The sequence below is a fragment of the Trichomonascus vanleenenianus genome, assembly GCF_965637985.1.
Source record: "Trichomonascus vanleenenianus strain CLIB 3782 genome assembly, contig: TRVA0_099S, whole genome shotgun sequence".
NCBI lineage: Eukaryota > Fungi > Ascomycota > Dipodascomycetes > Dipodascales > Trichomonascaceae > Blastobotrys > Blastobotrys vanleenenianus.
Window position 1 is genome coordinate 1 of NW_027481789.1, and position 12,894 is coordinate 12,894.

Below are 12,894 nucleotides of genomic sequence, written 5' to 3' on the forward strand. Positions count from 1 at the left end.
GCACCAACAAACAAAAGCGGCGGAACAAGAACCGTCGCAATAACAACAATGAGACAGTAAATGAGAAGCCGGAGCCGAAGAAAGAAGAGAACGCTGTGGTGCTTCCAAGTCCTGAGAACCGGCTGGAATACCGCAAGGCGTCTATTTACGAGCGGGTACAGCAGGTCGGCGAGGGAACCTACGGCAAGGTGTACAAAGCCCGTAACGCTACAACCAATTGCACCGTCGCACTGAAGCGGTTGAGGATGGAGCTTGAACGCGACGGGTTCCCTATTACCGCAGTCCGTGAGATCAAACTGCTCCAGTCGCTGAGACACCCGAATATCGTCTCTCTGAGGGAAATGATGACGGAGAAGGGGGACATTTATATGGCATTTGAGTACATGGACCACGATCTCGCTGGAATCTTGTCCAATAAGGACCTTGATATTGATGCCGCACAGTCAAAATTCCTGTTCAAGCAGATGGTAGACGGCCTCTGCTACCTCCATCATAAGGGTATTCTCCACCGAGACATTAAGGGCTCCAACATTCTTGTAAACAACAAGGGAGTCATCAAGCTGGCGGACTTTGGTCTCGCTCGATCGGTGGACCTGTCTAACCCAAACGCGCATTACACTAACCGTGTGATTACTTTATGGTATCGACCGCCCGAGCTCCTTCTGGGCGCTACGGTGTATAACGGCTGCATTGATGTGTGGGGCATGGGCTGCTTGCTGGTAGAAATATTCCGTAAGAGGCCCCTTTTCCATGCCAAGGACGAAATCGGCCAGCTCCAGTCTATCTACAGCATCATGGGTACGCCGTCTGAGGACCAGTGGAAAGGTATGATGCAGCTGCCGTGGTACGAGCTGCTCAAGCCGAAAGAAGACCTGCCGAACCGGCTGAACGACGTGTTGGATGGGGTACTACCTACTCCCGCCTGTCTTGACCTTGCTGAAAAACTACTAACTGTAAACCCTGAGAAACGTATAACTGCCCAAGGCGCCCTTGAGCATGAATATTTCAAAGAAGATCCGGTCCCGCGAGAGCTGGATCTCAGTAACATCGGAGAATGGCACGACTTTGAGGCCAAACGCCGACGCAGAAGGGACCAAGCTGAGCAGCAAAAGTCGAAGAGGGCACCTTCGCAGCAGCCGCCATCTCAACCATCGTCACAACAGCAGACCCAGTAAGACCATAACGGATCAAAGAAGGGGAGGATGCCCCCTGTTCTAATGCTGTCCCACTGGCATATATAAGAACAAAAGGACTGGCTCTATTGTATATATATGAATTTTTTGTGTTTTGTTATAGGGTTTTGAGGGCACGTTCCAGGACAAGTTTTTCGGTTCCTCGAACGGTGATTGCCAGTCGCTTACGGACAGTGTCTTCGTCAGAGCCAGTGGCCGCATCTAACATGCGCTTGTACTCCGCTGACGAAAGGTTCCCGTCCTGATAGCTCGCCAGACGACGTTTGATGAGTGCTTTGAGCAGAGATCTGCTTTCAGCCGCCAAGGAGTCCGGTGATGCGGAATAATTGCCTCGCTTTACTCTGGCATGCAGCAGCATGAACTTCTTTGGGGTCATGCTCAGAACATTCAGCAACATTCGTAGGCCCTTGGTTGGCCGACCAGTGCTATCGATTTCAGCGACATCTTCCCAGGTAACCGCCTCGGGATGCGGAATATCGTCATCATCCCCCTCATATTCATCCGGCGAGATTCCGTAGACGGCGGTATAGAAATGTCTGCCCCACCACTTGTGTCGCTTCTTGAGGTCGTCCGTCTTGATGTGGCTCATAATCTCGTCCGAGAGACTTATGGACTCGTTCTTGTTATCCCAGATGGCGAACCCGTAACGTGAAATGAGAATTCCATTAGGCATGTCCCCGTACGAGTTGAAGATCTCCTTGCCAGACGAAATATTCCGAATTGTACGAATATCGCAGGTATCTTCGTCACTGTCGCTATCCTCGTCCTCTTCATTTACATCAATCAGTTGGAGAGCCTCCTCTCCTGGTTCCTCATCCACAAAATTACTCATATCGTTAATGGCAGATCCATTCTCTTGTTCTTCTTCCTCATCGCTGATATCTTCAAATTCAGAATCATCGCCCTCCTCATAATCTTCGTCATCATCAGAAACAGGCTCACCAGCGGCCCTTCGCGCCTCCACATACTCTTCATAAGCGATATGGTCGCAATAGTATGCATTTCCGCAGGCGTCACAGACCTGGCTCTCCGCTTCAAAGTGAACATCTTCGCTATCGCTGTGATTAAACAAGCAAGCACCTGGCACCAAAGAGAGTCCTCGGAAGTAGTCTACCTCAAACGCTCGTGAGCATACATTCATCAGGGCCGTCTTATAACCGTCCAGAGTGCTATAACTTGGGATGCCTTCAAAAAGAGACTTGTACTTGGATACAAACGGCTCGATCACTTGTTCGTACGCTACAGACACCTCACTCTCATCCAGCCCACCCATTCGCTCAGCTTGGGTACCTGTCAGCCACTCCTGCTGTTCTTCAGCCCAGAACCGGGGCAAGCTCTGCTTAGTTGGAGTTTCGTCAATTGTCTGTAGGAACGGATACCAAGGGCTCTTCTCCTTCTGCGCTCTCTCAAACATATATGCTACAGTAAGCCCGATCATTCCATCAAGCTCATGCTCCTCCAGCAGGTTTGCTATGCCACAGGTTGCAGGACTCAAAACACATTTCTTTGGAACTGTCAACAGCAAGGTCTCCTTTGGAATCTTCTTGTTGGCGAACACTCCGTAGCCGCCAAGTTTACTTGGTGCGATGTTCAGTGAGGAGCTCAGATCGATTTTGTTTTCGACCATCCATTTAACCAGCTCCTGGTACTTGTCATCGATCTGCTCTGACGAACTGGACATCTTGTCTATGTATTGTATATAGAGATTTGGTAGATGCCGCCGGTTGATAGACTAGACAAGTTGCGATAAAGCCGCAGACGAAATTTTCAAAACATGCATTTCTATTTCATCGGACTTTATCGATCGCAACCACGAGTACTATATCAGGTAGTTGGACTTGAAATCGCATAGAATAGAAATGACGTATAATCGTTTTATATTAATATGAGGTAGAGACAAGTCAACTGCTTCGATACTGCATAGCGTGATTTTGTGCCGGTACTTGGAAGGTACGGTTACAGGTAGTTTGGTCTAGCCACGATGGTATATATACGGCTTGCGAAACAAGCTGATTTCTGGGCCAAAGCCAGTCAAATATTATTGGTAGAGTGTGAATTCCCCGTACCGTGCACAATTGGTCATGCTTCAGCGATAGATTATCGCTAACGTTATTGTCTTTTATTTTTCGGCCGTAGTGTACTGGGTATCTAGAAAGTGGTAGATTTTGGCTGATCTGCGTGCGCTGAAAGATCAAATGTCGAGCCGTTCGGAGGACCCCCGATTCGACCAGCCAATAATGTCCAACGAAACGGTCCTCTTGTTAAAGAATAGATCCGAGAGTGATCTGTACGCAGACTTAAGTGAAGATACGCGCTATATTCCGTTATTGAACCATGCTTTTACGAACGAGGAGTACTTAAATGCGTATCTTTGTGGAGACGAGTTCAAAGCAGTCCAGGCAGTAATTGTCACTTCACAAAGAGCTGTAGAAGCATTGGCAGCGCAATTGGATAGAGTTCCCGACAAAAACATAGTGTTGAATAAGCCAATTTATACTGTGGGGCCGGCTACTGCTGATTTGCTACGGAGCCATAATTTCAAAGAGGTATATGGCGATGATTCCGGAAACGGCTCTATTCTTGCCCAGGTTCTAGTTCGAAAACCTCACCAAAGCTACATTTTTTTCACCGGTGAGACGAGAAGGGATTCTATTCCTAATGCACTCAATAATAAAGAAGGAGTAAGCTTACGAGAAATTGTTGTTTATAAGACAGTGCCGGTGGATGCAGGTGATAGACTCAAACAGGAGCTGCGAAGCTCTGTGCGTCCGTGGGTGGTCTTCTTCTCTCCTGCGAATGGCGAGACCATCACCGAAGTCTTAAAGCAAATTCCACGAGACAGATATCGACTGGCAGCAATTGGGCCTACGACTAAGGAATTCCTGTCAGAGCATGGCTTTCAGACCGAGGCAATGGCTGCAAAACCGAGTCCAGAAAGTCTGAAAAATGCCATTAGTAGTACAAAATAGTATAGAGAAGCCGTTGATATTACCAGACTTTAGTTATCCGATCAAATTCTGGTACCACCAGTGCGGTCTCACAGCCGTTTCTGTTTTCGATTTCAATCTTGATTTCCGTGTCGGTGGTCGAAATTTCAACCTGGGGCAAATTGAGCTTGCCAGTTCTTAATGGGATAAGAGCGAACTCAATTTCGGTCCTGCCCGACTCTTTAGTAACAGAGAATTTGGCCCTCTTCTTTCCAGTCATGGCCCATGTGTCTTGCTGGATTAGCAGATCATACGCGAACCAATGCTCTTCACCCGTCTGAGTCGATGACCATCGCATATCAGAATCTATGATCATTGTTACAGGCAGGGTCTGGCCGATAACATAATGGCTTGTCTTTGGAAGACATAGTTCAATGCCATGGACAATATCAACTCTGGGTATACTGACTGGGATTTCCAGTTCATGTGTAATGTCTTCGTATGCGTCCTGGAGTGAGGTTATGGTTGGCATATCGAATGGCTCCATCGTGAGCGCCCTGATAATTTCTATAATGCGTTTCTGGTTAGACACCGGGATATTGTCCAAGGCGTTGGAGGTTTTTAATATAGTTTCCAGCTCATTCACATTGGGTATGATTTTTCGTTCTAGAGCTGCTGACCTTAAATCGACCGGGATCGATTTGACAATTGGTTTAATAATATACTCAAATGCTTTCAGATCCTCATCTAAGGAAGAGAAAAGGCGGTTCCAAAGCACGACGTAAACCTCTAAAATCAAAAGTTAGCAAGAGAGCAAATAATAAGGAAATAACGTACCGTCGCTGATGTATCGATGCAGCAATTTCAATGCGAGTGGCTTGCCACTGCTGGGACTGTCACCTTTGTGTGTGATACTGTAGACAAACGAGACTGGGCCGCCTGGGAATGCAACGTAGCCTCCTTGCCTAGCGCTTAAAAGTCCCCTGACTGAGTAGTCATCAGACTCACCAAGGGTCGACTTGAGCAGCCTTACAGGCTGTGAGGCAGAGCGACAGGAAATAGAAAACTTGGAAAAGAGTCTGGCCGTTTTGAAAAAGTCATGGACGCTAACATCGATCGGTAGCGACACAAAAACATCTTCGACGGTCACATACTGATATTTCTCCCCGTCCTCAGTGGTAAACTCAAGCACACACTTGACTGAAACACTAGTGATATCCGCTTCCGAGGTATATGGAATGAAGAGGGTTCTGCGGCCTGAGACGCTGCCAACACTAACAGTGCTAGGCTTTACCTCCTCAGCACTACCCGTGTCTGCCTGGACACGCGAAGTGATTATTCTAGCACCCGTGGTCAGGCCCTTGAACCAGGCCGTACATGTTTTGAGTTCGGTCGGAGCGCTGATAACGAGATTGAATTTGCGTTCTGCGAGATTGTAGTATTTGGGCAGTCGTAGGTCGACCGAAAGGTGGCCAGGACTAGGGAAGAGTTCGACAACGAGAGGGGTGTCAAAGGACTTTACAAATGTCAACTTCCGCTGCATTAGAGTGAGAGAGTCGACCTTAAAAGTGCCCTTGACGAACTTCTTGGAGCTGAACATGATCTTCTGTTTGCCAGTACCTTTAATGGAAGGGCTTTCAGCGGACAGAACGAGCTTTTCCGCTGAATTAGCCTTTGAGTCTACCAGCGTCAAGTACCCGTGCTCGAATTCAAAAGACTGGCCCACAAGGCTCGAGAATTCTACAGCCAGAGAATGGCTGTAGGGGTTTGACCCAGAGTTGTCCATGAATGGAATGACATTAACGCCAAAGAAGTCTTCCATAGACGATTTGAGCTCCACTTGGTCAGAGAGCTGGTGGATGTTGGACACACAGCTTTTAATTTCACCAGGGGAAAGGTACTTGTAGTCGCGGATCAACTCCAACGAGTAAAGCAAGATATCACTCTTCCGGCCGAGCTTTTCTAGACATTGCACAAACACCGAGAGCAGCGAAGTTGAAACCAGGTCCCATCCCTGACGGTTATAAAGGGCCGGAATGCTCTCTAACTGTTTGCATGCGGAGTCATAATTCCCGAGCTGGAAATCGAGCAGAGCCAGCTGCGCAGAAAGCCGATTTACAGTGCGGATTCTGTCCGCGAGTTCAAACTGGGCTGCAGCCACCTTGGTCTCGGATCTATACTCCCCGAAAAAGAGGTCCTTTGACTCGAGGTTGCGAACAAGCTCTTCGTTTAGGATTTGATACTCTTTAATATTGTGCTCGTCATGCTCCTCATCTAGGGAAACATCAGCCAGAGGGCCCTCTATCTTCCATCCCTTGACTGCCGCTAGCACTTCGAGCGATTTCCGACACAGTAGCTGCAATTCTCCACGACCTTCGGCGACTTCTATGGCCAGTCCGTCTTTCACGTGCTCTGTTTCCCGCAGGATCTCCTTGACCACGTCATAGGCCCACTCGGCAGCCACCAGCGGATGTTTACGATTACTCTGTTGCAGTCCGCTCATTTCAGTGATGAATGAACGCACCCGAAGGAACAGCTCACCGATTTTGAGGGCTGAAATAGATGGTGACGACGACACTTTGCTGATCATCAGCAAAAGGTACGCTTGACGGCCAAACAGGTAACAGTAGAAGTCGAACAGCGATATCTCGTTAGACATGATTTGCCGCCGCATTTCCGGATCGTTCTGCAACTCCAGGGGCGTTCTTGGCGGCTTGTCAAAGTCAAATCCCACTGATGCGAAGAAGGTCGCATTCTTCTGCTTCAAGGCTGTAGAGAAAGCACTTTCTAGCTCATCATAGAGCATTAATGCATCCTCAAATAGGCTGATATTCTCAAAAGAGAGCGCCAGACCCTCCTTCATGTAGAAGAAAGTACCAAAGTTCCACCCCATAACGGTCTTCTTAGCCTCCAGCTTGGCTACTTCATCCTCATAAAGATCTACACGTCTTCCAAATGCCTCCAGCACTCCTTCTTTTATGCGTGTCATAATATCGCTCCACGCTTCCATGTATTCGAGCTCCGACGAGTACTCCTTGCGCAATTGCACACACCGGTCCTTCTTGGAGCCGGAATTGAAGTCGGCCCGCACCTTGTCATATACCGACGTTTTGAATCGGTTGCCGCTCACAGGCTTGGCTCCTGGGCGGACGTAGTGGATGATAAGCCACTCGGTCGGGTCCCGTGTCGCATTGACGCTGTTGGTCAGCCATTCGCGGATCATCTTGCGCACCGAGTTCTTGTACGTCTCGCTATCCTCGCAGGCCACGAAGATGATCTTGAGGTACGGGGCTGACGACAGCCCCAGCATCTGGTGCTTCGGAGCCACCTCATGTACTGCAGTCTCCTCGACCAGATCAACGTCCAGAGACGGAATTGACCTCAATGGGCGTGATGGAGGGTTCCAGTGCAAGTTTACCAGTGGCAGCTTGGACTTGATCTCGTCCTGGACCTCGGGGTACACCCCGAGCGGGTCGAAATACGCAATCTTCGTCCTCGACATTGGCTCACGGGCTTAATAGTGGGACGTGTCGCGTGGCTTCGTGGAGTCCCATAGTAAATGCGCACGCGCCGGTCATCACCAGAATGTCACAAAATCGCGACCGCCCGACAAGCCAACCCCGACAAGCGTGATAAGCCGTTCAGAACCCGTTATCCAGGAGTTCTTGGTCGTTTATTGGTTTTTGTTAGTCAGGAATTCCGTTTAGAGAATTGGCAACTGCGGTAAATCAAAGGAGTTTGGCCAGTTTTGGTGATTTGCAATGGACCGGAAGCAGCTACCTCCACACTTGCGGCGGAGTGTATCCTCGCGACCATCTCCGCTGAGGCAGCTCGGCGGCAATTCGGGGGCTGTCCCCAAGCGGAGGAGCGATGATCTGCTTGGTTGGTTGACTTCGCTGAGGCTGCGGGGTCGTTCGGCGCTTGCTCGTGATGAAGAGCTTGAATCTGAGATCGAGAGCGAAGTGAAGGAGCGCGAGGAAAGATTGCGCAAAGAAAAGGAAGACGAAGAAGTGAAGGAGTCCAGTTCGTTTCAGAAGCTCGGGGATATTCTGTTCCGGTATTACAAGAAGAACACAGTTCCAGATCAGGGACAGGTGGAGTTTGTAGAGTCTGGGTTCACTCCTGGCAAGTCTGATTCACCGCAGAGAACTGGATTGTTTAGGACTTTGGAAGAGAAGGGCCAGGTTGAGGACCAGGAAGATCATTATTCGGATGCAGACGAAGGACATACGACGATCTATTCTGATGCTAAAGAGTACTCAGAGGAGAAGGATGAGGAGGTAGCAGAGGAGGACAAAGAGTCTGTTGTTGAATTGCTGGATAGTGATGAAGAGGATGAAATTGAAGAGAACGAAGAAGAAGAAGAAGAGGAGGAAGGAGAAGAGGAGGAGGAAGACGAAGACGAAGACGAAGGCTTTGATCACGATGATCTGGGAGCGGAGATTGGATATGCCCAGTACCAAGATGGATTCAGTCACGGATATCTTCAGCCAGGAAAGCCATCTATGCATCATAAATTGGCGGAAGTACCCGCAAACTACGACGATTTCTATGGAAGTGCAGATGAGGAGGAAATTGAACAGGAAGCAGAGGCAATTGAGTCTTCAGGAGATTTGGGAGATATGGAAGAAGAGGATATGGAAGGTATGGAGCACGATGTGGAAGGGGTCGACGAAAGTTTAGCGTTTTATGAAGACCATTACTTCCCGATCCACGCCCCAAATTCAGCGCTTGTGCACGACCAAAATAACATGTTTGCATATGGTGACCTCCATCACCAGCATCACCCCCAAAATATTGGCACTAATGAGCCGGGCGAGCATAGCGATGTACCTGCCTCCTCTTCAGATTCTGATGTCATCGAAATTCTCGACTCGGAGGAAGAGGAAAAGCATTCAGAAGAGGAAGGGGAGCACTCAGAAGAGGAAGACGAGGAGCACTCAGAAGAGCAAGGTGAGGAGCATTCGAAAGAGAACGAACAGGAGCACGCGATGGAGGACGAAAAGCATTTCGCGGTGGAGGCTAAAGTTGTGCACGAGCCAAACATCGCCAAACCTTCTTCTCCCATTCCAAACATTACCGCAATTTTCAGTGATATGGAGCCGACTGCTGCTATGCCTGAAAAGGCGTTTATTCCTGCTCCCCCTCAACCGTGGTCCCCGGTTAAGCCGCCGCTAGAGAACCGCCCAGAAAAGCTGCCTGTGTCGCCTGCGGAGCGCTCTGACGTACTCACCGAGCCTCACCCTGACTTGGCTACGATGGTCAAACGAAGCAAGCCCACTCCAGTTACCGTAAAGTCACTCAAAGAGCTGAACCCATTTGTGTCCGCGGCAGATAACGCTCCAGCTCTAGATCGCTACCGGACTATGACGGAACTCGCCGCCAACAACCGTCTCAGCGTCAACTTTTCATTCGGCGAGATGAAATCTGAGGGAAAGACTGACGATTTTTCCGAGGCCCCTCGAAAGACCTTGAAGCGAAATTTCGAGGAGTCGGAAAAAGCGTCTTCACCTCGGGAGTTCAATCCGATGAAAGACGTGTCGACGCCCAAGAAAGAGCCAACTCGTCTAATGCCAACCCCAGTCAAGTTCGTTGGCTTCTCCAACAAGGCCCTCAACAAACCTGAGTCTCCCAATGAATTGCCGGAGTCGTCTGAGCCTTCACCCAAGAAAGTCAGATTAGATGCCGACTACTCTGGGGTTACTGCTGAGGAAGTTGAAGAGGCTATAATTGGGGACGTTATGGAAGTCGACGTTACTGTCGAAGAGGTCGAAGTTTCTGAAATTGCGGGAAAAGAGGCAAGTTTCGAATACGTTGAGCATCACTTCACTGTTGAAGAGATCGTCGAAGAGGGACCTCAGCTTGCTGAGGATGTTGAGCCTGGCACTGCCGAGATCGGTGATGAGATGGTATCTGAGAATTTAACCTCTTTTGGAGATAGGGATGGAGAGGAAGAGTCGGAAAATACCAGAGCTGAAACCGAAAGTGATGCTTATAATGAGGCCGATATTTTGATGCAGGACAACCCTGCGAGTGCTGAAGAGCAGCCTTTGGAAGGGATCATTGAGGCTGTTGAATCAAAGGAGGCCGCAGCGCCTAAAGCTACTCTTTCCGAGGAAAATTTGTCCGAGGTACAGGATGAGCCTGAGAAGCCTCTTTCGAACCCTCCTATTCCTGATGAGGATGCAACAATCGAAAACGAACAGGACGAGGCAGCCAAATCTGTCGCTGATCAAGAGGAAGATGTCCCAAGCGAGAGTCAGCTCAGGGCGATGGAGGAAGCGGTTATGAATGAAATTGAGAACGAATCCATTCAGGACGAAGAAGATGGTAACCCTGTTTCTCAGTTCCCTGGCGCACCGGAGCCTGAACCCTCGACGGCTGAGGTTGATCCAGAGTTGAAGAAGGATGGCAAAGAAGCCCTGAATAGACACTCTGATGTATCCCAGTCTGGCATCAAATCCGCAGAAGGCACAACAATTTCTCCCCCACGCACAAGAAGCCGCGCAAAGCGGACAGGTGGAAACGGGAGATATGAAGATACTACTCTTGAGGTGCCCAATGAGACGGCAAAGAAGAAAGGGACAGTAGCAAAGAAGCGCAGCTCCAAGGAAATGCTAGAGACTGATGTGCCAACCGACGTGCCCCTTGGAATGAGAACTCGTAGCCATGATTCCAGAGAGAATACCAAGGAAGATGGCACCAATGAAGGCGATGAATCTGCGCTACCTCCGCGAGTGCTTCGAAGCGGTAAGCTATATGATGCTGACGAGGCTTCCAGCCCGAAGAGTAAGAAGACAAAGTCGACTAAAGGTTCTGGCTCTGGTTCTGGCTCACGGAAGAAAACTAGACGGACAGTGAACCTCAACCGACGTTAGATATTACGTGTAATTATCTTATTTTATTTATTTATGCCGTACTATTTCAGTTCCGTGATTAATGAACCTTGCTATAAGCATCTTCGGATGACTTACAGATTATGGACGTGGTTACACCAACTAGATCGAAATATTTGAGATGAAAGTGTCTGCTATCAAATGTTAAATGTTATATTACACTAATTGACATCTCCAAAGATAGCACAGGGTTAACTTCCAAATTCCAGTCATTGTTCATCTACTAAAGTAGTACAGTAGTGTAAAAGTTGAGAAAGATAGTGCGTAGATCTGATAATCCACAACTTTCACAAAATCGAGCATAAAGGTCTAAATGGGCTGGGGCTTGTAGACCAGATGGGACCGATACGGGAAGGTGTGATAGATATTGGATGAGACCCTATTTTGAGGGTCGCGCGATTTTTCGAGCCCTTCTTTCATGCTGAGGAACGTTAGTTAGTAAAATGTACCGTTTATATCCTGAAGGAGGAGGCTTTGAGGCTCCTCGGGAGGGCCACTAGGCAAAAATGAGGAGGAGATTTCCAAATGGCCATTAATAAAATTTTCGCGAAATGTCGAATCCATACATACAATGGCATGTAGTATACTAGGTAGATTAGTATCGATCGGTAATATCATTGGTCCCCGAAATTTCAACATATCGATCGTAGTGTTCATATTCGGCAAACAAAGTTTCAGAAGCTATATATAGCTTGTACCGGTATGTGATTCCGTCATCTTTGGTATATATTTGATATACGGTACATCGATCTATAGTTCAACACGTACACAATTGTTAACTTAAGATACGTATCAGCTATACTTCAGCAGCATGTGTATGTGTATACATGTACATGCAGAATATGTTGGTGCCAGAGAAGATAGCACCAGGATCCACCCCTGAAGGGGGCGTCTCCAAGAGGTAGACTCCTAGGAATGTGCTAACTCCTCGGAACGCATTAACTCCATCCCGAAGTCAATCGCTATTATAAGAGCCACGATTCCTCTATTTACTCTTTTCCTTTCCTTACTGTTAGATTAATGGATCCTTATCCATTCATTCTGTCGCAGCTACTGGTTGTGTGTCAGAGACTTGGTCCCCGGTGAGTTCCTGCATTACTGTCTATTTGCTTACTTCTCCAACCATGGGGAATTCCCTCAATTTATCTTTCATGCTACCGGTGCGATTCTCCGCCGATGTTCCGATTCCGCAGCTCGGCTTATTCTCCGAACCGTTTCACTTCGGCCACTCACCGAGCCTGTCTGCATCGGTCACTTCGCCGGGCCTGTCCACTCCGGTCACTCACCAAACCGCTATACCTCAACACTTACCGTCTTTAATGTAGACACTTTCGGTAATCGTGTCTAACTTTGTACTTTAAATTTATATAAATTAGGGTCAGATATAATTTGTAATTAATATTTGACTTCCAACACCCAGGAGCCATAATAGGAATCTATCGTCTGGATCTATTTATCTATAGTTTCCAACAGAATAAACATGCATGCATATACATGTGCACGCATGCAGTGTACTGCAGAGGCTCCATCACGAAATTTCATCGATCTCCGCTTTGAACACCCAATGTTCGACTTTTAGTGCGCTGAAGCCGCATGAGCCGCACAAATATATGCGCGATAACGCACAATTGTTTCAAAGATAATGCACGAAAATGCATTGCAAAAAGCTATAGTATACAACACAAAAAGCTACAACACTCGCTGTTCCCGCGTTGTCTCCAACCGCGGTACAGTATGTGTTGATTATGTATTTTTTTTTTCTCCCATTGTACCCCGATTGCGTTGGCTTAGTCAGTTAACCATGCACCAATCATAGTTCGTCTCGATCACCTGACTAAATGGAAAAAGGGAAAAAATGCGAAGATCTCTGTAAGACAT

At 48.1% G+C, this 12,894-nt stretch overlaps 4 protein-coding genes and 1 pseudogene across 5 annotated transcripts; 3 read left to right on the top strand and 2 right to left on the bottom strand.

Annotated features, from left to right (window-relative positions):
- The first annotated feature begins 2 nt into the window (after window positions 1-2).
- Window positions 3-1,175, top strand: TRVA0_099S00100 (annotated as a pseudogene). Its single transcript has one exon. A coding segment is annotated over exon 1 (1,173 nt).
- Window positions 1,176-1,290: 115 nt separating this feature from the next.
- RKM3 (protein-lysine N-methyltransferase) lies at window positions 1,291-2,874 on the bottom strand (the record flags this gene model as incomplete). Its single annotated transcript, XM_076687949.1, has 1 exon — window positions 1,291-2,874. The coding sequence occupies one exon, from the start codon at window positions 2,872-2,874 to the stop codon at window positions 1,291-1,293; it is 1,584 nt and encodes a 527-aa protein (XP_076537815.1).
- A 556-nt stretch (window positions 2,875-3,430) lies between these two features.
- On the top strand, window positions 3,431-4,162 carry HEM4 (uroporphyrinogen-III synthase HEM4; the record flags this gene model as incomplete). Its single annotated transcript, XM_076687950.1, has 1 exon — window positions 3,431-4,162. The coding sequence occupies one exon, from the start codon at window positions 3,431-3,433 to the stop codon at window positions 4,160-4,162; it is 732 nt and encodes a 243-aa protein (XP_076537816.1).
- Window positions 4,163-4,181: 19 nt separating this feature from the next.
- On the bottom strand, window positions 4,182-7,622 carry TRS130 (transport protein particle complex II subunit TRS130; the record flags this gene model as incomplete). The annotated part of the gene is made up of 2 exons (XM_076687951.1): window positions 4,182-4,909; window positions 4,958-7,622. The coding sequence occupies 2 exons, from the start codon at window positions 7,620-7,622 to the stop codon at window positions 4,182-4,184; spliced, it is 3,393 nt and encodes a 1,130-aa protein (XP_076537817.1).
- A 259-nt stretch (window positions 7,623-7,881) lies between these two features.
- Window positions 7,882-10,998, top strand: TRVA0_099S00188 (uncharacterized protein; the record flags this gene model as incomplete). The annotated part of the gene is made up of 1 exon (XM_076687952.1): window positions 7,882-10,998. One exon carries the CDS (start codon window positions 7,882-7,884, stop codon window positions 10,996-10,998), a length of 3,117 nt encoding a protein of 1,038 aa, XP_076537818.1.
- Window positions 10,999-12,894: the final 1,896 nt, after the last annotated feature.